The sequence below is a fragment of the Sus scrofa genome, chromosome 15, assembly GCF_054392235.1.
Source record: "Sus scrofa isolate SSC_HxYL_T2T_F1_AM1 chromosome 15, Sscrofa_HxYL_maternal_Yorkshire_Landrace_v2.0, whole genome shotgun sequence".
Taxonomy (NCBI): domain Eukaryota; kingdom Metazoa; phylum Chordata; class Mammalia; order Artiodactyla; family Suidae; genus Sus; species Sus scrofa.
In genome coordinates, this window is record NC_139397.1 from 134875665 (window position 1) to 134899276 (window position 23612).

The window sequence follows — 23612 nt, forward strand, 5'->3', positions numbered from 1 at the left end:
AAAAGAAAGAGTTCAGGTGATTTTTAGCGCATGGTTTCAGATCTGGCAAAGTTTCTTACTTGTGCATATAAAAGAAGATGTAACCACTCCGATCCCGATCACTCTGCACGGAAGCCTCTTGGATCTTAGATACCTCTAGGTCATTATAAGTAAACCACGCCTGCTTCTTAATGTCATACACATCACTAATGTAATGACCTGAAACAAACAAAATTCTAAAATTAAAAGCTTTTAAAAAGGACATTGAATTTTTTTCAGGTATAGGAAGTTTCAGAAAAAGCCAACCCCATTTCACCTTAGTCCCAACAATGTTTCTAAAACTCATCAAAAAAAAAAACTTATAGATTTTAAGGGAAGAAAATACTACACCCGGATAACTTTTTTTTTTCTTTTTGGGTGTGCCCATGGCAGGTGAAAGTTTCCCAGGCCAGGCATCGAACCCATGCCACAAGAGTGACCTGAGCAGTGACAACATTGTATCCTCAACCAGCTGTGCCACCAGGGAACTCCCAGGATAGCTTCAATGATAAATATATTTTGGTAGGGAAATTTGGGTCATTTATGAATAGAAAAATCAAAACAGTTGCACCTATTAACATAATTCACACTTAGTGTGATTGAAGAAAAGATTTTCTTGATGCATTCAATTTATACCTCATAAAGCTATGCTCAGAGCAACCCAACCTGGAGTAAACACTGGTTATTTAATTTATAAAATGCTGAAATCCTGATATTCATTTACCTGAAGAAGAAGTGCTACCAATGTGACTGACAACACTGATGAGTCGATAAGAATGAGGAAGATTTCCTGTCTGGAAAACAGAAGTGGGCATGACTTTTAACTCTTCATTTGCATAGAAGCAAAACACTATATTTAAAATTATTATCAAAGCTGAAATGGCTAAGTTTCAATGCAATGAATTTACTTATTTTTTTTTTTAGGGCTTCGCCCATGGAATACGGAAGTTCCCAGGCTATGGGTCTAACAGGAGCTACAGCCGCCGGCCTATGCCACAAGCCACAGCAATGCCAGATCCGAGGTGCATTTGAGACCTACACCACAACTCACGGCAACGCTGGATCCTTTCACCCACTGAGTGAGGCCAGGGATTGAACCCACATCCTCACAGATACTAGTCAGGTTCATTAGCACCAAGCTGTGATGGGAACTCCGCATGTGGGGTTAGATTCAATAAAAAGCCCAGTGGTTGGTACTGTTCATATCCTTTGACCCAAGAATTTTACTCTCAACTAAGAATTTATCCTAAGAAAATAATTCAAAAGATGAAAATACTTGAGGTACTTTGGGGTAGGGATGATAAAAGAATATATATCTAATGCTAGCTTTGGGGCAGTTTTTGTAGAATTAAAAGTGATTCAATATACATACAGCTTTGAGAGCTATTACTCAGCTATTACCTAACCTGCACAAAAGGTGATCAGGATGTATTTCTATTTTTGTTTCATTTTGTTTTGAATCTTTTGTGTACGAAATGAGGAGCAAAGGCCAAGAGAAAGTGAAGGCAATTTGGTGGCTGCCAAAGGGGCAGAAATAAACCTGCAATGGACACTGACAGCAGGGCCGCTGAAAGTAAAGAGCAAGAGTAGGATCAGCAACTCAACCAGGTCTACAAAGGCAACATAACGCCACCCACCTCAGCATTTCTTTTCAGTTCCTCAGCTTCGGCTTCTGTGTACTCCATATCTAAAACATCCTCATTTCCAGAGTCCTCATCAGAGCCCAATGAATCCAGAAAAGAGTTGTTAAACTCTGAAGAACATAAAGACAAAGACTTGCAAAAGTTCTTGGAACAGACACAAAGAGATACAGCTTGAGATACATGTCTTATCATCCTAAGAAAACATGAAACATGTTATTATTAGGGTTCCAATTCACTCGGCTTCTCTAGGGAATAATGATTCAGGTACCAGGTCTGTAAAAGAAATACTCCTTTTTGTTTTACATATATTTATATGAAAGGGGATAATAACCTGATAAGAAAATAAGAAAACTGAAAAAGAGACTATAATTTTAGAGATAATCCAATTTCGCTAAATTTCATATTATATAAACTGTATGTTAGATTTGAAGGTGCATATTACAGGTGTTACCAGCAAACATAAATTATCTCATGGAAAAGAGACCATCCTTTCATCCTTTCAAAAGAAAGGTCAACATCCTTTCATTTTCCTTATTAAATCATTTTTGTGAAATTTAACAAAAATAATGGAAATTCAATCTTTAAGTTTTACCTAAAATATACTAAACAAACACATAAATCCAAGGTCCATTTTTTTTTCTTTAATAATGTGTTTCCACTGGAAGAATACATCTTTTTTAAATTTTATTTTATTTTTATTTTTTTTGCTTTTTAGGGCCACACCCATGGCATATGCAGATTCCCAGACTAGGGGTCCAATGCCAGCTGCACTACAGCCAGCAGCAACCCAAGATTCAAACTGCATCTGTGACCTATACCACAGCTCACAGCAATGCTGGATCCTTAACCCACTGAGCGAGGCCAGGGATTGAACCTGCAACCTCATGGTTCCTAGTCATATTCGTTTCTGCTGGGCCACAATGGGAACTCTCCCCCCCACCTTTTAAATGGCTGCACCCACAGCATATGGAAGTTTCTGGGCCAGGGACTGAATCCAGGCCACAGCTGTGACTTAAACTGCAGCTGCCACAATGCTGGATCCCTTTTAACTCACTGCACCAGGCTGAAAATTGAACTTGTGTCTCTGCAGTGACCTGAGCTGCTGCAGTCAGATTCCATCATTATTATTATTATTATTATTTTTTTTTTTTAATGGCCACGCCAGTAGCATATGGAAGTTCCTGGGCCAGGGATTGAATCCAGCCTGAGCCACAATGCCAGGTCCTTTAACCCACTGTCCTGGGCAGGGATTAAACCAACACCTCTGCAGTGACCCAATCTGCTGCAATCAGATTCTGAACCCACTGCACTACAGTGGGAACTCCTGGAAGAATCCAGCTTTACTAATGGCTTCAAATAAAGAATCCCAGGAGCATTTGTATATAAACGGCTTTTTGCTTCATAGGGTTGTTTAAAAGACGTGAACACTTAAGGATGGGAAGAACAGGAAGAGACAAAGCATCAAAATTCTGGAGGCTGGAATGTAGACAGATGACTGACTTAGCACACGTAAGAAAGTCAAAGCTAAAACCTAAGCCAGTAATGGAAAAGTTGAGAACCAATCCAATTTATATCACAGAGTCTTCAAAAGACACACAACTTGGAAGTACCAGTTGTGTGAAAGCAGAGGCTAAGAAGGGGATAATAATAAGGATTAGGTGAAAGCTGTTTGAGTTTACAGATCCCTAGATCCACTTCCCCCTACTTTACGCAGTAGGGCAAAGATAGAAGTCTAGCACTCTGTTCTCTGGAGAGCCAGTAAAACAGTCTCTGGACTGGTGATCAGCCACACACAGGGGAACACCATAACGAAAACAGAGGAGTGGGTGTCAGTTTGATATTTAAAGATAATTCCCACTCTTACCCCAGCCCTATTCCTGTGCTTGGCTCCCAGAATTCTTGGCAGCCACATCTTTTACCTTTCAGGCAAAGGTAAGAGACGAGAAAACTTTCTTTAGGCATCTTACCAGCCCAAGGAAAAGGCCTAAAATATTAACATCATCCCCTAAACAGTAAAACCTTGTAAAACTCAAAGTTGACAAGTCCTAGCTATTTATGTACTTAGAGTTTCCAATTATCTTTTTAGTCCCCTACTCTTAATCATGAGCTGACAGCCAAGTATTACTAGATAACTGAGGAAAGGCTCTAAGGAGGAATGTAAAGACCCTAATAAACACACAGAACAGAGAAACCTGGAGGAAACAATCTATTCAGGGAGAAGAAAACTTCAAATAAATAAACAAGTGAACTATATTTAATATCCATCCTCAGAGAGATGAGGTGGTATTGCCTCCATGAACCACCCCCTACCCCACAATCTTATTAAAGGATACAAGTTTCTAGATTAAAATAATCCATTAACTGCCCAGCAAAAATGGGTGGAAAAGACCCACATCAAGGCAGATCTTTGCATGGGGTTGTCTTGCTGTGCAACAGGATAAGGACCTGGCGTTGTCACTGCAGTGGCTTAGGTTGCTGCTGTAGTGTGGGTTTGATTCCTGGCCTGAACTTTCACATGCTGCAGGCGCAGCCAAAAAAAAAAAGGCACATCACCGTGAAACTTCATTACAACAGAAACAGAGAAGATCCTACAAACTTTCAGGAAAAAAAAAAAAAAAAAAGGTCAAATCAAGATAAAGAACAGCTTTAGGAGTTCTCTTCGTGGCTCAGTGGTTAACGAATCTGACTAGGAACCATGAGGTTGCAGGTTTGATCCCTGGCCTCACTCAGTGGGTTAAGGATCCGGCATTGCTGTGAGCTGTGGTGTAGGTTCCAGACTCTGCTCAGATACCACGTTGCTGTGGCTCTGGCATAGGCTGGAGGCTACAGCTCCGATTAGACCCCTAGCCTGGGAACTTCCATATGCCATAGGTGCGGCTCTAGAAAAAGACAAAAAAAAAAAAAAAAAGAACAGCTTTAGACTTCTCATAAATTTAGCAACCCATCAGACGACAAGATTTTTGTCACTGCCCAGAAGCATGAAGTTGGGGAGAAACAATGCTTTCCTAATGACTGTAAACCCAGAATTCTATATTCAGCCAAAGTATGAGTCAAATACTAGGGCAGAATGAAACTTGCAAGGTCTCCAAAGAAATCTAAGTCACAGTCCTTCTTCTTCAAGAAAACTACTGGGAATGTTCTCCATCAAAGCATCAGTAGACCAAGGATGAGAAAAGACTGAGATACAGAAAATGGGAGATTCAAACAAAAGAGCCAATCAGAGGGAATCCCTTTGAAAATGGTTAGGGAGATCTCAGGATATCTGTGCATGGATGCAGAGGGCAACCAGTCCAGATTGGAGCATTATGAGCTATTCATTACCACCACTGTACAATCTTTTAAATCTGAGGACAGAATGCCTAGGTGAGAGCCTAGCTTGAATTCTTATTTGTAACTGTTTCAACCATTTGCTAGTGAAGTTCTTAACTTTCTTCACCAAGCCCCAGAGTCTAGATCAGCCTAGAATACTCATTTTATACTAGCAAAGTGTTCTGCTTTATTTCTGAGGGCTGGAGAAAGACCAGAGTGATCTTAGAAAATACAGTTAGCCTACTTCCTGTGACTATCTGTCCAGTGGACTTCCAGCATCTGGTCCATATTTTAGTTCTGCCAAATGCCATGATACTGGTGAACATTATGCTTCTGAGTACTCACTTACGACTTTACAGTGAGTGCTTGTAAATTCATGGGGAAATGGAAGTCACATTATCTTCTCCCAGGAGTCTTATCAGTAGCAGTATCACTCTGTCATACAGATGGATTACAGGTAGACTGTCCCTGCTATTTAATTATTCCAAATTAAAAAATATATTGTCTAAGGATATGGATATAGGTAGTGAAATTATTCAAAAAGAGTAAGGTAATGATGAATACAAACATTAGAATAGTGGCTTTTTTTGCGAGGGAGTGAAGGGGAGGGGTATTTAGGTAACTTTTAAGGTTCTTCTTTACCTGGGAGGTGTTCAAATTTGTTATTGTTATTAAAAGTCAACACATTTTATACGCTCTTCTGTGTGCGATACATTTCACCATATAAAGATGTAATTAAAGTAACACCATACCTTGAAGACTTAACTCTGTAGCTCTTTTGAGGTCATCATCTTCTTTTTGTTCCCAAGCCTCCTAAAGGGATAAGAACAAAACTAAAGTATTTAAAGAGGTATTAGTTAAACTTATTTAATGAGGATAAAATTAGCTGCTCTGAAAGTATTTGCTAATAATGTTTTCTATAATCTTATAAATGTCTGGGATACAACCTCTTGAGGGATGTGGAAAAGTTTACTTTTTTTTCTTTTTTGGCTCCACCTGTGGCATATAGAAGCTCCCAGGCCAGGGATCTAACCTGGGCCACAGCAGTGACAATGCCAGATCCTTAACCTGCTATGCCACCAGGGAACTCCAGGATTTTCTTTTGGTAATTAATAACCTGATACATACCAAACTAAAGAAACTTCATCTTATGGCCGGCTCTGAAATAGCTTTAAAACGGCAGTTCTCAACCTTGGCTGTACATTAGAATCATTGGGAGAAGTTTTAAAAAGTCCTTACTTAAAAAAGAAAAAAAAAGAAAAAGAAATCTGGATGCTTAGATCACACCTGAAATCAATTACATCAGAATGTCTGAGGGGCAGAATCACCCAGGCATCAGTCTTTTTTTAAAAGCTCCACATATGATAATAATGTGCAGTTAAAAGTTAAGACCCAATGTCCCAGTAACATTAGACTTCTTAATCTGATTATTAGTAAAACTAAAACTATGCACTCATTCTAGGGAGGCTTGATAAATTTTTATTATTTCTATTTTATTACTAACATGACTTGGATTGTATAGGATTAGACAACCATGAAAACAAAACCTTTCAGTCAGATACCTCAGGTGACTGCAATAGCACAAACCAACTAGCTTTGACAAATATAAACAAAAGGAACTAAAAATTGAAGAATAGATTACTACATAAAGAGAAGAGCAGATAAATGTTAGTCTACAACTAAAATCTAAAATTTCAGATAATACTGCTAAGAATTTTATGTTAAAATAATTCACAGGAAAGGGGAGTTCCTGTTGTGGCTCGGTGGGTTAAAGACCCAATGTTGTCTCTGTGAGGATGTGGGTTCGGTCCCCGGCCTCACTCAGTGGGTTAAGGATCCAGCATTGCCGCAAGTTGCAGCACAGGTTGCAGATGTGGCTTAGACTGGTGTTGCTGTGGCTGTGGTGTAGGTCACAGCTGCAGCTCTGATACAACCCCTACCTAACCCAGGAACTTCCATGCGCTGCAGGTGCAGCCATTAAACACACACACACACACACACACACACACACACACACAGAGGAAGGGATTCATATTGTGAGAAAATGACCAAAACAAATACTGTGCCTTAACATAGTAATAATAAAATCACAATGGTATACTATTCAACTGTTTGCAAAAAAAAAAATAAAGTTGGATCTGATAACGCTTCCTGCTTTAGCATGCAATAAATTACAGTAATAGGAAGTAACCAACAATACACTGTTGCACTTAGATTTCTTAAAAAAAGGAAAATGTGCTGTTTCAAGTCCAAAGCAAAAGTCCTAAAGAAGTTTGTGTGTTTTGGTGGAGCAATGATTTACTGTATGTAAATCACCTGGAACAATGCCCGACACAAGTAGTAAGTGCTTAACAAATGTTTATCATTATTATTATTATGCTATTTCCTGGGAAAGGTATAGAGAAAGTAGCAATATAAATATCTCTTACTTGCTCCTGAAGGCTCTGAGCCAATGCCTGCTGCAGCTCTTGTTCTTCCCTCTCACGCTCCATATCATACTGCTGCAGCCAATCAACCTCTCCTTGAGATCCTTCTGGAGTTTTGTTTTCTTTATTTTCATCACAGTCTTTAGTTATCTCTGTAAAACTGGCAGGATCTGCAGAAGTAAAACATAACATAACTGGGAAATCTTCTCTTACAAACTGAAATCTCTGAACTAGAGTGACATCTACTGTTCAGAGAGTAAGTATCTTAACCTCAGACACACTTGCTTAGGACTTGCAATCTCATGTTACTACATAGTCTTGATCACAGAATTTCTCAATCTCAACACTACTGACATTGTGAGTGGGACAATTTTTTGTGCTGGGGGGAGAGGGGCTGCTCTGTACACATATAATGTTTAGTAACATCCTGGCCTCTACCTACCAGAGGCCAGTAGCAACCCACCCTCCCTAAAACAAACAAAAGTGACAGTGCCAAATGTCCCCTGGGGAACAAAACTGCCCTCCGTTGAGAAAACCTCTGATCTAGTAATGGATCTGACTTAACCAATCGTCAGAACTACGGTTAAGGATGAAGAAGAAAAAACAGCCACATTCATAGGTCATGACACATGACCAAGTACTGGGAAAAAAATAATACTTAGAGTAAATGATGTAAGAATTAGGCTAGAATGATTAATTACTGAGATTCTCCCATTTATTACACTGTATGTCAAATTAGTGTGTTTTCACATGGGTAATCAAATGAGCCTTGCACATCTTCCAAATCAAAAGAGCTGAGTTCCCTTCGTGGTTCAGTGTTTAATGAACCTGATGAGAATCCATGAGGTTTGATCCCTGGCCTTGCTCAGTGGGTTAAGGATCCGGTGTTGCCATGAGCTGTGGTGTAGGTGGGCAGCTGTAGCTCCAATTTGACCCCTGGCCTGGGAACTTCCATATGCTGCTGGCGTGGCCCTAAAAAGCAAAAAACAAAAAAAGCTACAAAATATGTAATAAACATCTCATGTACCATATAAATATATGGCCATAAATACATTTAAAACATTCATCCAGGGAGGTAAGAAAAAATTTAATCTTTTTTTTTTTTTAATCTCAATTTCTAGATTACAGCTGGCTGGAATAAGCAGTATGGACATAATTTTCTTCTGATTATTAAAATCTCACTATAGTTTTTAATTAGGTAAGAGTGGGGAGAAGGAACTTCCTTCCTTCCTTCCCTCCCTCCCAAACACTTTACCAAAGCAAAAATTTTCATCTCAACAAGTTAAGGAAGTTCTCATAAAAAGAATTTAACTGGCTGTCAATAAGAATTATCTTTACAGATTCATTTCATATGAAATGTTTTTTGCTTTTTTAGGGCTGCCCCCCACAGCATGTGAAGGTTCCCAGGTTACAGGACAAACTGGAGCTGCAGCTGCTGGCCTACACCACAGCAACGCCAGATCCAAGCCACGTCGTGACCTATACCACAGTTCACAGCAACGCTGGATCCTTAACCCTCTGAGCGAGGCCAAGGATCAAACTTGAGTCCTCACAGATGCTAACCAAATTCGTTAACTGCTGAGCCACAACGGGAAATCACTCACTGAAATGTTTTTAAATATGTCCCAGGAGTTCTCGTCGTGGCGCAGTGGTTAACGAACCCGACTAGGAACCATGAGGTTGCGGGTTCGGTCCCTGCCCTTGCTCAGTAGGTTAAAGGATCTGGCGTTGCCGTGAGCTGTGGTGTAGGTTGCAGACTCGGCTCGGATCCCACGTTGCTGTGGCTCTGGCGTAGGCTGGTGGCTACAGCTCCGAATGGACCCCTAGCCTGGGAACCTCCATATGCTGCGGAAGCAGCCCAAGAAATGGCAAAAAGACAAAAAAAAAAAAAAAAAAATCTGTCCCAGTACTGCATTCTAACCATTTAAATGGTAGATCCTTTTTTATAGCACAAATGAACTCTGAAGCTTACTCTGAATATTATGAAGCCTACAGCATCTTAGTTTTAGACTCTAAATCAGCAATTAGTCTGTATATATGTACGTATATTTTGGGGCCAAACCCATGGCATATGGAAGTTCCTAGGCTCAGGGTTGAATCTGAGCTGTAGCGGCTGGCCTTCGCCACAGCTACAGCAACACAAGATCCAAGCCAAGTTGGTGACCTGCACCACAGCTCATGGCAATGCTGTGACCCAAGGAGAGAGGCCAAGGATCGAACCTGAGTCTTCATAGATATTAGTTGGATTCATTACCACCGAGCCTCAACGGGGAACTCCTAGTCATTATTTTTAATTGAACTGCTACTGAATACTTACCATTAAAATTCTGAATATTCATTAAAGGAGGAAAAGAAACTCTGGATATATTAAGTGCAAAAAGCAGTATGATCCTGATCCTGATTTAAACACACACACACACACACACCCCTCCATTCTTGGAGAAACAGTCATTTCCATAGCCTGGAAGGGGCAGCTCTGAAGCCTACAAGATCCTGCCTGTACCTTTAGCCTTGGCTTACTGGACCAGGAATGTTCATCTGAGTCAACCAATCAATCACTTCTGAAAATTTGGAACTGAGACATCGAAGTTAGCTGAAGTTGAGCATTTCAAGTGGAAGAAAGATTTGGGAGTAGAGGCTGCTATTTTAGGGCATAAGATGAGCATTACTTACTTGCATTCTCAAAACATATTTCATAAAAAAAAAGTGACAGTTCTTAGCCAGTAACTTTCAGCACTCAATGTATCAATGTACTTCACATAATTACACTAGCAATTAGTTCACATGACAGGAAACAGATGCAGGAAAGTTTACTCTGAGATGGTGAAAATGAATATATACCTGTCCTCAGGACAAGATTACCAGACGGATACAAAAAACACTTAAGATCTATGAGAACGAATATGACCATGAAATGAAAACACATTTTTTTTTTTTTTTTTTTTTTGTCTTTTTGTCTTTGTTGTTGTTGTTGCTATTTCTTGGGCCGCTCCTGCGGCATATGGAGGTTCCCAGGTTAGGGGTCCAATCGGAGCTGTAGCCACCGGCCTACGCCAGAGCCACAGCAACGTGGGATCCGAGCCGCGTCTGCAACCTACACCACAGCTCACAGCAACGCTGGATCGTTAACCCACTGAGCAAGGGCAGGGACCGAACCCGCAACCTCATGGTTCCTAGTCGGATTCGTTAACCACTGCACCACGACGGGAACTCCTGAAAACACATTTTTAAGGAACTTACACAATAGATCAGATGGGAATTATGTATTAAAACCCCACATTCTTTTACTAAATGTATCATCTGCCTCTTTCCCAGAATGTTCCTATATTCTATATTTAGTCAGTGGGATTGCTGTTCACACAGTTTTTTGTTTTTTTAAAACAGAAATCTGGGAGTCCTTGTGCCTTATTCTCATTTACTCCCTATTAGGTAAATCATTATTTCTTAACTACCTCTCAAATTCATCACAGTTCTCCTCTTCAATGCCAAAACCTTGGCTTAGAGCCCCATTAACTTCTGGTCTAGACTACCGCAATAACTTTCTAAGAGGTCTCACAGAATACTTCAATTCTTCTCTAATTTACATGTTACACTGCAGCCTGAATGATCTTCAAATATTATCAAATTCCCTTTTGCCTAAAATTATTCAATAATTTCCTAATGCTTCTGAAATTAAAGTCCAAACTCTTAAGCATGGTTTTAGACCACAAAAACCATGTTTTTGTGACTGCATAATTCTCTAGTCTCATCATTTGCTTTTCCCCCTAAACACTATGTTCCAGCCATGCAGATCATTCTGAACTTTTTTAGGTCCACTAACTTGCCATGGCCTTTCTGATGTCTAGGCCTCTGCAAACATTCTTTCCCACTGCTGGCTAACAGTGAAAGCTTAGTTAGCCAGTCTTCTTTCCCCTCCTCAGTTGATTCATGAGACAGACGATCTGATGAACCCTGATATTTACTGAGAATCTACTATGTGCCCAGCACTGCTGAAGAAACTGGGAATAGAGTGATAATTAAGGCAAGATGGCCCTTGCCCTCAAGGAGTTCAAGTGCAAAGGCTCTGAGATGAAAGAGAGCTTAGGAAATATGAGTGACAGAGAGACAGAATGCTAGTGTGGCTAAAGCAGTAGACTGACCGGGGGGGGCGGGAGGGGCGGTGAAAATAGGCCACGATGAGAAGCTTGGATTAAGCGTAATGGGAAGTCACAATAAGTTTTAAGCAGATGAGTGATTGCAATCTATGCTTCAGAAAGATTACGCTGGCCACTATGTTCATGAAAAGAAGGTCTGTAGTGGGGTAAGAGTGAAGAAAGAGACATTACGAATTAACTGCAGTGGCCCAGGTGAGAGATGGAAGATGAGAGTTGTAGCTATGAATATGTTGATAAAGGACTGGATTCAGGATTTATTTTGGAGGTACAACAGACCAGATTTATTGATGGACTGAATGTGAGGTAAGAAGTAAGACAAAATGAAGGGAAACATATTTTTTGGCCTGAGCAACTAGACAGATGATGATACCATTTGCTGATATGGGGCAGGCACACTGGGGTTGGGAGGGGGGGGTTAAAAACTTAGCCAAATGGACAAGTAGGCATTCCAATACGTAAGTTTAAAGCTCAGGGCATAGATTCAGGATAGAGATATGAATTTGATACTTCATCAGTATGTGAGGCTATGGTAATGTATGAGATCACTTAGGGAGAGAGCTTAAATAGAAATGATAGCTAAGGATAGTGTCCTGGGAATACTCAAAACAGCTGAGTTCTAATGAGGGAAGCAAAAAACAAAACCAAAAAAACTTGGAATGAATAGTTGGTTTAGTAGGAGGAAAAAAAATCCTAACAAATGTGGTTTAGTAGGAAGAAAGAAGCATGACAAGTGTAGTTTATAGAAAAAAAAATTATAAAGTTTTAAATGTTAAGGAGTTTCCTTGTGGTGCAGAGGGTTAAGGATTTGGTTTGTTATTGCAGTGGCTCTGGTCACTGCTGTGGTGTGGGTTTGATCCCTAGCTTGGGAACTTCCACGTGCCACAGGCACAGCCCAAAAAAAAAAAAAAAAAAAAAACCCTGTTAAGGAGGGAGTGGTGGACTGCATGAAATGTTGCTAAGGTAAACCTGATAAAGACCAGTTCAGCGGCGTGGTCGGAATGAAAGCCCACTTGGAGAGGGCTAATAAGCAAATGGGAGATGGTAAGAAAGTGGGCAGTAGCTAGAGGGAAACATATGGTCATAAGAGGTTTGTTTTTTTTTTTTGTCTTTTGTCTTTTTTTGTCTTTTGTTGTTGTTGTTGTTGCTATTTCTTGGGCCGCTCCCGCGGCACACGGAGGTTCCCAGGCTAGGGGTCCAATCGGAGCTGTAGCCACCGGCCTACGCCAGAGGCACAGCAACGCAGGATCCGAGCCGTGTCTGCAACCTACACCACAGCTCACGGCAACGCCGGATCGTTAACCCACTGAGCAAGGGCAGGGACCGAACCTGCAACCTCATGGTTCCTAGTCAGATTCGTTAACCACTGCGCCACGACGGGAACTCCTCATAAGAGGTTTTTTAAAAAATGAATGATATTAAGGTACAATGGGAATAATTTAGAAGAGAGAAGACGTGATGCAGAAGAGAAAGTATAATTTTAAGAGGGAAAGTCTTTAGAAGGCACAAGTGGATGAGATCCTAGATACAAATGGAAGGACCGGCTTTAAATAACAACAGGTACATTTTCTGTGAAGGCAGTGTTATCTTAATTGTATCTGTTTACCTTGAAAGGTATATAGCTAAGTTACAAGCCTAGAGTGTGTATGGAAGAACTAGAGATTTGAGAAAGACATCATGGAGCCTGAGAACAGAAATTTACTAAGGAACTGTAACAAAAGTGACTAGCAGCATTTAGGGTCCATGTAAGACCATAGTCATGAATTTCAGCAAAGTCAAGTCAGCAGTTTTGTGATTTTCTTCAGCAACCTTCAGCTGCTTGGATGCAGACAAAGAATAAGAAGTTGGTTGATTTGGGAGTTGGGATTTTGTTAGGTGACTGAGAGAGGAAAAGAGGAAAGAGATAAGAGTATCAAAATATGGCATACAGGCTGGGGAAGGAAGTAATGATAAGAGGGAGGTGATGAACAGCAAAAATAAAATAAAATAAAGTAGAAGTCAATGGATTGGAAGTCTCTCTCTCTTTTTTTTTTTTTTTTTTTTTTTTTGCCATTTCTTGGGCCGCTTCCGTGGCATATGAAAGTTCCCAGGGTAGGGGTTGAATTGGAGCTGTAGCTGCTGGCCTACGCCAGAGCCACAGAAACTAGGGATCCGAGCCGCCTCTGCAACCTACACCACAGCTCACGGCAACGCCAGATCCTTAACCCACTGAGCAAGGCCAGGGATCAAACCCGCAACCTCATGGTTCCTAGTCAGATTCGTTAATCACTGAGCCACGACGGGAACTCCCTGGAAGTCTTAATGAGGTCAAATAACTGTCGAAATAAGAAACGTGATATTAGGTGTGAGGTGGGGGAGGGATGGATTGGGAGTTTGGGATTAGCAGATGCAAGCTATTATATATAGAATGGATAAACAATAAGGTCCTACTGTACAGCACAGGGAACTATTTTCAATATCATGTGATAAATCATAATGGAAAAGAATATGAAAAAAATATATATAACTACATTACTTTGTTGTACAGCAGAAATTAACACATTATAAATCAACTGTATTTCAGTAAAATAAAATTTAAAAAAAGAACACGATATTAGGTGAGCTAGGAGAGAAGGGTTAGATAAGGCCACCTGAAATAAGGATTTCAAAGGTGGTACGGTTCCTGATGATGACAAAGTCTAGGGAAGCAGTTCTCAAACTTCAGCATCACAATTAAGGGGAACCATAGCACAGAATGCTGAGCCCCGCAGCCAGAGTTTTCTTATTCAGCAGGTCTGGGATGGGGTCAAGAATGGCATTTCCAGCAAGTTCCTACATGATACTGATGGACTGGGGACACATTTTGAGAACTACTGGTTTAGGGTATGACTTCTGTCAGTTATCAAGATGGGGCAGAAGAAAAGTTCTTTGAAATTAGGATTGGGAATTGAGAGACCAGGCTGTTGAAAGGATCATTTATGAGGATGTTGAAGGCCCTAAGAATGCTAATGGGAATGGAGCGACTGGAAGGTAAGACAAGCTACAGAGATAATAGGTGGTAAAGTCTGTATTTCAAAAGAGCTTGGATTTTCACAGGATGAAAAGAAACAAAGCAGTTGGAAATGGCAACAGGCAACAAGGAGAAAACCGATTCCATTTCTACGCTCTGAAGTTTTAGGGAGTGGGAAAAACACAACTTATACTTAAAGAACAGTAGGGCAATTAAGCTTTGGGTTCTAGAGTTTAAAAAAAGTAAAAAAAAAAAAAGTATGTTGGCGACATTGGGGAAATGTGTATGTGGGCTCTATATTAGAAGTATATATGGAATTACTGTTAGTATTCTTAAGTATGATAATTTTTTTTTTTTTTTTTTTTTTCTTTTTAGGGCCACGGCATATGGAGGTTCCCAGGCTAGGGGTCATATAGGAGCTACAGCTGCTGGCCTATGCCACAGCTACAGCAATACCAGATCCAAGCTCCTGATAATTGTTATATTAAGAAAATTTCCACATACTTAGGAAAGTCAGACTTAAGTGTTTTAGGGTGAAGTGTCACCCGCAATTTGAGTCCCACTAAAAAAAGAAAGAGTGGGAGTTCCTGTTGTGGCTCAGCTGTTAACGAACCTGACAAGCATCCATGAGGATGCAGGTTTGATCCCTGGCCTCGCTCAATGGGTTAAGGATTTGGCATTGCCATGAGCTGTGGCGTAGGCTGCAGACACGGCTCGGATCTGGCGTTGTGGCTGTGGCGTAGGCCAGCGGCTACAGCTCCAATTGGACCCCTAGCCTGGGAATCTCCATATGCCATGAGTGCAGCCCTAAAAAGACAAAAAAATAAAAATAAAAAAACAAAAACAAAGAATGTATGCATGTGTATGTGTGCAATCTCTAAAGATGGCCTCCAATGAACCAGGCCTTCAGGTATTCTAACTCTGTGCAGTCCATCTCACAGTGAATATGGGCAGATCCTGTGAGTACCTTAATCAGTAAAATGTGGTGGAACTGACTGTCCTAATTTTGAGCCCATACATTAAGAAGGCCTAGCAGCTGCCTCTTTTGCACTTTTGAGAGCCCTGAGCTATTACGTAAGAAGCTTGGCTACCATGCTAGAGAGACAACATGGAAATGGAGAGGCCCTGAGATTACATAAAGAGATTAAAAGATGAGAGAATTCTGGTTGTGGCTCAGTGGAAACGAATCTGACTAGCATCCATGAGGACGCAGGTTAGATCCCTGGTCTCGCTGGTGGATTAAGGATCCAGCGTTGTTGTGAGCTCTGGTGTGTGTATATTGCAGATGCAGATCGGATCCCTCATTGCTGTGGTGGTGGTGTAGGCCAGAGGCTACAGCTCTGATTTGATTCTTAGCCTGGGAACTTCCATATGCTGCGGGTACGGCCCTAAAAAGACCAAAAAAGAGAGAGAGAGAGATTACAAGATGAAAAGAAGGTTGGGGGAGATGGTCAGGGAGAGGGGACTAGAAGAATTGAAAGGATATCTAGCCATCCCAGCTGATCCTTCTAACCAACACAACCAAAGTGCCAAGGTGGAAGTTGTAGCCCAGTGAAACCCCAGCCGACATGACATGGAGCAGACAAACTACCAGCTAAAACAAGGCAATACACAGAATTATAAGATATTACAATTATTGATATTTTAAGGCTATAATTTTGGGGAAACTGCTGCACAACTACACATATACATGTGGTGGGGGGGCATGGAAGGAAAGGGAAAGCAAACGTGACAAAATCCTAATGAATTAGGTAAAGGGTTCATCATTGTTTTATTTTCCAACTTTTCTCGGATTTGAAATTTTTGTAATAAAAATCTTATGAAGGGTTTGATCATTTTTCAGAATTATTAATTTTTAAAGTACAATAATGATATTGAGAATGTTTTTAAACAGAGTTCTTATTTTTTAGTGATACTGAAATCTTTACTGATGGAGTGATCTAATATCTGGGATTCACTTCTAAATAATCCAGGGGATGCAGTGGAAAAGATACAGATGAAACAAGAATGGCTTATTGTTGATAATGAGTACAAGACAGAAGGTTCATTATACTCATCTCCACTTTTAGATCAATATTTTGCATAAGTTAAAAAAAAGAATTGTAATGTTTTTAGTTTTAGTTACAGTAAGAAAGTGAACTGAATGGTAAGATTAAAAGAAACAAGAAATATAACAATGGCATGCATCGAAGCGAGGAAGACGGCGGCTAAAGAATAGATCTTCTGTAAGGATATAAAGTATCTATAACAAGTTTGCTCTTCCCAAAGTGGCTAGTCATTAATATTTTGATAACCTGTGATTCTCTTTTAAATTAAAGTATATCTGATTTACAATGTTGTGCTAATCTCTGCTGCACAACAAGTGACTAGGCTATACACACACACTTACTATTTTTTTCTTTTGCATTTTTAGGACTGTACCTGAGGCATAAAGAAGTCCCCAGCTGGGGGTCGAATTGGAGCTGTAGCTGTTGGCCTCTGATCACAGCCTCAGGGTATCATCTGCAACCAACACGACAGCTCATGGCAACGCCAGATCCTTAACCCACTGACCGAGGCCAGGGATCAAACCCGAAATCTCATGGTTCCTAGTCAGATTCATTTTCCCTGCACCATGACAGAACTCCTGGTGTCACAGCTTATGTTTAAATTTTTAAGCTATTTTGAGTTTATTTTGGTGCATGGTGTGAGGTTGTATTCTAACTTCACTGATTTACATATAGCTATCCAACTCTCCCAGCTACCACTTGCTAAAAAGACTATTTCCCACTTTATATTCTTGCCTCCCTATTGAAGATTAACTGACCACAGGTACGTGGGTTTATTTCTGGGCTCTCTATTCTGTTCCATTGATTTGTATGTCTGTTTTTGTACCATATCATACTGTTTTGATTACTGTAGCTTTGCAGTATTGCCTGAAGTCTGGGAGAGTTAACAACCCATGATTCTTAATGATTTGAATAACCTTAGTGTTTTCCACCACTGGCATAGATAATCTAGAAATACAGAAAATAACCTCCTTTGTTAATTTTAGGGAGATGAAGGACTAAGCAAAGAACTGGAACGAAGAGCTGAAAGCAGGAAATAAATAGGCAAGGGACAAAAGGCACTAATATTAACCAATGATATCCATGGGCAGTGATTATAAGTTTAATAAGGAAAAAGGACTTCATAAGGATACTTCCATCAAGAGGTTAAAAAAAGTTTAAAAAAAGAAACAACTATATACAAAAATCATCAGCTTTTTATCACTGGAATCCTGGCAAAAGCCAAGCAAAACAGTTTTGTAAAGTCTCCTTTGAAAGACTACATTGACTTTGCAATCCCAGCACCCAAGTGTCCAATAAAATGCTCCAGAGAACCACCCCTCACCAAATCATCAGCTTTTTGTTTCCAATTAAATTGAGGATATCGGAGTTTCCATTGTGGCACAGCAGAAACGAGTCTGACTAGGAACCATGAGGTTGTAGGTTCAAACCCTGGCCTCGCTCAGTGGGTTGAGGATCCGGCATTGCCATGAGCTGTGTTGTAGGTTGCAGACATGGCTTGGATCTGGCGTTGCTTCGGCTGTGGCATTGGCTGACATCTGTGGCTCCAACTGCACCCTGGCCTAGGAACCTCCATGTGCCTCGGGAGCAGCCCTAAAAAGACCAAAAAAAAGATATACTAATTCTTATTTTATTTGCACATAAAATAATTCAAAACTGATGAGGGAGTTCCCGTCGTGGCGCAGTGGTTAACGAATCTGACTAGGAACCATGAGGTTGCAGGTTCGGTCCCTGCCCTTGCTCAGTGGGTTAACGACCCGGCGTTGCCATGAGCTGTGGTGTAGGTTGCAGACATGGCTCGGATCCTGCGTTGCTGTGCCTCTGGCGTAGGCCGGTGGCTACAGTTCCGATTCAACCCCTAGCCTGGGAACCTCCATATGCCGCAGGAGCGGCCCAAGAAATAGCAACAACAACAACAACAACAAAAGACAAAAAAAAAAAAAAACCACAAGTGATGAGGTCCTAACAACCCCAAGAATATACAAAATAATTTTGTGATTTACATACTATTCTCTTCATCCTCAAAATCCTAGGCTTGATATACTGAAACACATTACCTAGCTTCCTAAACACAGATAATGATATCAGGTGAAAAAAATGAGAGTTGTTCACAGGAAGAGGGAGTGAACATTTTTTACTTAAAAATCTTAAAACATTCATCATGCAAGACAAGGAGACTCAGCGCTGTTGTCTGCAGTGACAGCTTCTGCAGCGCACTTTACATAATATGTGTACACTATCTAGCATTTTTTTTTTCTCTTTCAGCCCCTATACCATATGGAAGTTCCCGGACCAGGACAGTATCCAAACTGGAGCTGTGACTTATACCACAGCTGCAGCAACAACAGATCCTTAACCCACTGCATCGAGCTGGGAATTAAACTTGCCTCCGCAGAGACAAGCCAGATGATTAATCCACTTTGCCACAGCAGGAACTCCTAACATTCTACTCACAACCACCTGAAGTATGTCTGGCAGATCCCCATACAGAGATAAGAAAATTGAGTATCAAAGAGGTTCAATTACCATTTAGAAATTCATAAATAAAAAGTGGTATAGCTAAGACTAGAGGCTCAAGACCTGCTCAGTTTGTTCAGTGGTCTAAGTTCAGTGGAGAACTTGAATTATTTATACACTAAAACTTGGTGTAAGTTCAGATATTAAAAAAAATGAAGAATTACATGAATTTCTGAGACAGCAGTGGTAAGAGAAAAGTGACCCATTTTTTAAACGGACATGAATACTAGCTTTTCTTTTGATGTACACCTAAAGGGACATGGCATACTTTAACACTAACCTCTGGATACTACTCACAATATCTGCCTCTCATTTTTTAAACTGTTTAAAAAAAAAAAAAGCACAAAAATACCATTAGCTCTGTTTCACATACCTCTCATCTCCCATTATGTAGATGTCATTTGTTAGTATAAAGCTTTGGAATGCAGTTGTGCCTTGTTTTATAGATATTTATTTTCATTAAACTTACCAGGCTCTGTGATTGTTTTCGGCTTCTCGGTTTCCATAGGGTCTGGATTTTCAGGCATTTCTTGAATATCATCTTCAGCAAACCCAGTATCAGGGCTGCTGGTTGGTTTATCATCATCTTCATGACTCGGAGATGGTGAAGCTTCTCTTTTACTTATCTCTAAAACAGCTGCTAGAAGCTCTTCTTCACTCATTGCGTCAAATCCTGAGTTTTCTAGTTCAGACTTATCAGGTTCTAGTTTGCATGATTTTGAATCCTAAGGAAGAGAATAGCTTTTAGAGGAAATCAGAATGCCTACAAATACAGCAATCTTAAAGTTTAAGCGACATGTTTATTTCATTTCTATTTTTTTTTTTGGTTCTACCCAGTTATGCGGAGGGTTTCTCGCCCCCCCCCCTTTTTTTTGTCTTTTTTTTTTGTTGTTGTTGTTGTTGTTGCTATTTCTTGGGCCGCTCCCGCGGCATATGGAGGTTCCCAGGCTAGGGGTTGAATCGGAGCTGTAGCCACCCGCCTACGCCAGAGCCATAGCAACGCGGGATCCGAGCCGCGTCTGCGACCTACACCACAGCTCACGGCAACGCCGGGTCGTTAACCCACTGAGCAAGGGCAGGGACTGAACCCGCAACCTCATGGTTCCTAGTCGGATTCGTTAACCACTGCGCCACGACGGGAACTCCTCTCGCCCTTTTTTTAAGTTTAAGTTCTTTTGCCAGCGTTTAGTAGATGTTCTGTGCGAATTGTTCTACATATAGGTGTGCTTTTTTGATGTATTTGTGAGAGAAAGGTGAGCACAACGTCTTACTCCTCTGCCATCTTGATCCTTCTCCCTATTTTATTTTTAAAAAGTTTCTCCTTTTTTTTTTCCCTTTTCTTTTTTAGGGCCGCACCTGTGGCATAGAGAAGCTCCCAGGCTAGGGGCTGAATTGGCATTGCAGCTGCCAGCTGACATCACAGCCACACCAATGCCAGATCTGAGCTGTACCTGCAAGCTACACTGCAGCTCACGGCAACATTGGATCCTTAACCCACTGAGTGAGACTGCGGATTAAACCTGTGTCCTCATGGATACTAGTCGGCTTCATTACCACTAAGCCACAATGGGAACTCCTTGAGAACTTTTTTTTGGGGTGTGAGTGTGTGTGTGTCTTTTTTTTTAGGGCCACACCCTCAGCATATGGAGGTTCACAGGGTAGGGGTCTAACCGGAGCTACAGCTGCCAGCCTATGCCAGAGCCACAGAAACGCCAGCTCCGAGCCGTGTCTGCAACCTACACCACAGGTCCTGGGCGACGCCGGGGTTAACACTGAGCAAGGCCAGGGATCAAGCCTGCAACCTCATGGTTCCTAGTCAGATTTGTTTCCACTGTGCCATGATGGGAACTCCTGAGAACTTTTTTTAATAAATAAGAAAAATAAAGACTATATTAAGATTATGTAAACATTCAGAAGTTATTTTCTGAATAACTTTCCCTCATTTCTGGGAGAATTTCTGACTTTCTGTTATTTCTTATTCAAGGTAAATAACCACAAACTACCTCTAGTTTGAAAGATAGGAAACAGCCCGAACAAAAAATAACTACTAACATAATTATGTTATCTGATCAAAATGGAGGTTTAAAATCAGTTACAGGAGATGACACAAATTCCTAGAAATGCTTAAATCTTCAAAATATTAACTATCATTACATATCAAGATAGAATATGATACAGTTGTACCTTCATTCTCATTACTTAAACTTTTAGATTATCTGGTTGGCCTGCTGATATAAAACATTTACTATGATTCCCTCATATTAATAATTAGTATCAAAATAAAGCAAATTATTTGAGGTCGAATACGTAAAAGTAGCTCTGAAGGTTAACAGGAAAAAAAGTAGGTTATGCACAACAACTTTCATTTTTTCCAAGTCTCAATCCTGGAAACAACCTAAGTATCTACTGATGGATAAATGTATAAAGAAGAGGGGCGTGCGTGTGTGTACATATACACACAGACACAATGGAACATTATTTAGCCGTAAAAAAGAACAAAATCTTGCCATTTGTGACAGTATGAAAGAATCTTGAGGATAATAAATTATATATATACAGAGAAAGACAAATACTCTATGATTTCACTTACATGTGGAATCTAAAAAACAAACAAATAAAAAAACTCAGTTCATAGGCACAAAGAACAGATTAGTAGTTGCCAGAGGCAGGGGCTGAGGAGTGAATGAAAAGGGTGAGGGGGCAAAAAGGTACAAACTTCCAGTTATAAATAAGTCATAGGTATGTAATGTACATCATGGTGACAATAATACTATACTGCATATCTGAAAGCTGCTGAGAGTAGATTGGAAAAGTCCTCATTCCTAAGAAAAAACAATTTTTTTGATAACTATGTATGGTGATAATGTTAAGCAGACTTATTGTGGTGATCATCTTGTGATATATACAAATACTGTATCGTGTTGTACACTTGAAACTAATATGATTTTTTTTTTTTTGTCTTTTTGCCATTTCTTGGGCTGCTCCCATGGCATATGGAGGTTCCCAGGCTGGGGGCTGAATCGGAGCTGTAGCCACCGGTTTATGCCAGAGGCTCAGCAACGCAGGATCCGAGCCGTGTCTGCAACCTACACCACAGCTCACGGCAACACCGGATCCTTAACCCACTGAGCAAGGCCAGGGATCGAACCCTCAACCTCATGATTCCTAGTCGGATTCGTTAGCCACTGAGCCACGACGGGAACTCCTGAAACTAATATGGTATTATGTGTCAATTAATTATACCTCAATTTTAAAAAAGTCTGAATCCATCTTTAAACAGGCTGGTTTGCAGCTACAAAAAGCACACTCTTTAAAACTAGCGTATGAACAGATTCATTACGTTTATAATTTATCTCATGTATGTATTAAGTTTGCTGATCATGGTAACGAAAGGCATTTATTTGGGCAGTCAGATATTTTGATGAGAAATTACTTACCTTTTCCAGGTCTTCCTGCTGCTGTTCACTGCTTGATATTTCACAAAGTCTCTGGCTAAGGGCCACAGAGCGTTTCAACTCATCCTCACTGTCTGAATCAAGGGATAAAGCCAAGGAGCTCTTGGATTTGAAGGTGAAATTCCTGTAATTTAAGAAAAACAAACAAACAAAAGAACCCTATATAAGCCTGATAAATAAACACTTGTCCTTTTTATTATTTTAAAGTATAAATACCAAAATAAGAAGACAAAAAGCTTTTCCTTTATGGAGAATGATTTAACAGAGAAAAAAAAAGATGTATCAAAAGAGATTTATTTAAGCATTACCTTTGCTCTACTCCAAAAGAGTCATGCTTTGAAAATTAGACAACTCTTAGGCTATTATATAGTATCAGTAAACCAATCACTTTGTGCCTTTTTTCTTTTAATGAACAACTCCAAAGAAGTTTTGTTATTGTCTTTATAAAGCAAGTACTCTACTGAATGCATGCAGACATAACAATGAATACATGTTTTTGACAACAGAGTGTATGAGGACTAATTTTTGCTCTTTAAAATTCTGATCTATGTATTTTGAAATTAACAGTAACATTCCACTTATCCAATTATATGTAGGTCAGACTTCCGGCAACTTCTACCTTCTAGAATACAGAGATTCAAAAGTAAGAAAAAAAGCTTCTGAGGAAGGCAGCAGTTTCAAAGCTCCACACACTTTACTCTTTAGACAGGGACCCTTCTTTCCCAGGAAATGGTGTATAAAATAATGTAGGAAGTTCATCAAGAAATGAGAGCTAAGAAATGAGAGAGAATAACCAAAAAAGGGCAATAAAGAACTATAAGGTAATTTAATGTAAAATGTCTTGTAAGAATTAAGAACCTCTGCAGGCATTATCATATTAAAATACAGAGTAATAAGTGATATTCATTAAGCTGATTCTAAGTCATTAAAATATATTTAAATTATCTTCAGTGTATTTTATTTAACAATATAAGGAATTCTGTAAGGTCACAGAGATAATAACCATCTAAGATGTTTAAAAGACTTTAAGATTAAAATTAAAAAAGCAATGTTTAA

At 40.0% G+C, this 23612-nt stretch overlaps 2 protein-coding genes across 21 annotated transcripts in view; one reads left to right on the top strand and one right to left on the bottom strand.

Annotated features, from left to right (window-relative positions):
* The window catches only part of PNKD (PNKD metallo-beta-lactamase domain containing), a 160917-nt gene extending 151624 nt beyond the window's left edge, over positions 1–9293 (top strand). The window contains exon 8 of the transcript XR_014830153.1: positions 9026–9293. The gene's annotated coding sequence lies outside the window, so the exon portion shown is untranslated. The remainder of the gene's footprint in view (positions 1–9025) is intronic.
* USP37 (ubiquitin specific peptidase 37) overlaps positions 1–23612 on the bottom strand; it is a 97664-nt gene that overhangs the window by 5163 nt on the left and 68889 nt on the right. For 19 of the 20 annotated variants that reach the window (NM_001444839.1, NM_001444837.1, NM_001444835.1 and 16 more), the window contains 7 exon segments: positions 60–198; positions 743–812; positions 1656–1771; positions 5723–5783; positions 7400–7566; positions 19571–19826; positions 22539–22680. In NM_001444839.1, the coding sequence (NP_001431768.1) occupies positions 60–198; positions 743–812; positions 1656–1771; positions 5723–5783; positions 7400–7566; positions 19571–19826; positions 22539–22680 (951 nt within the window). 20 annotated transcript variants of the gene reach the window in all.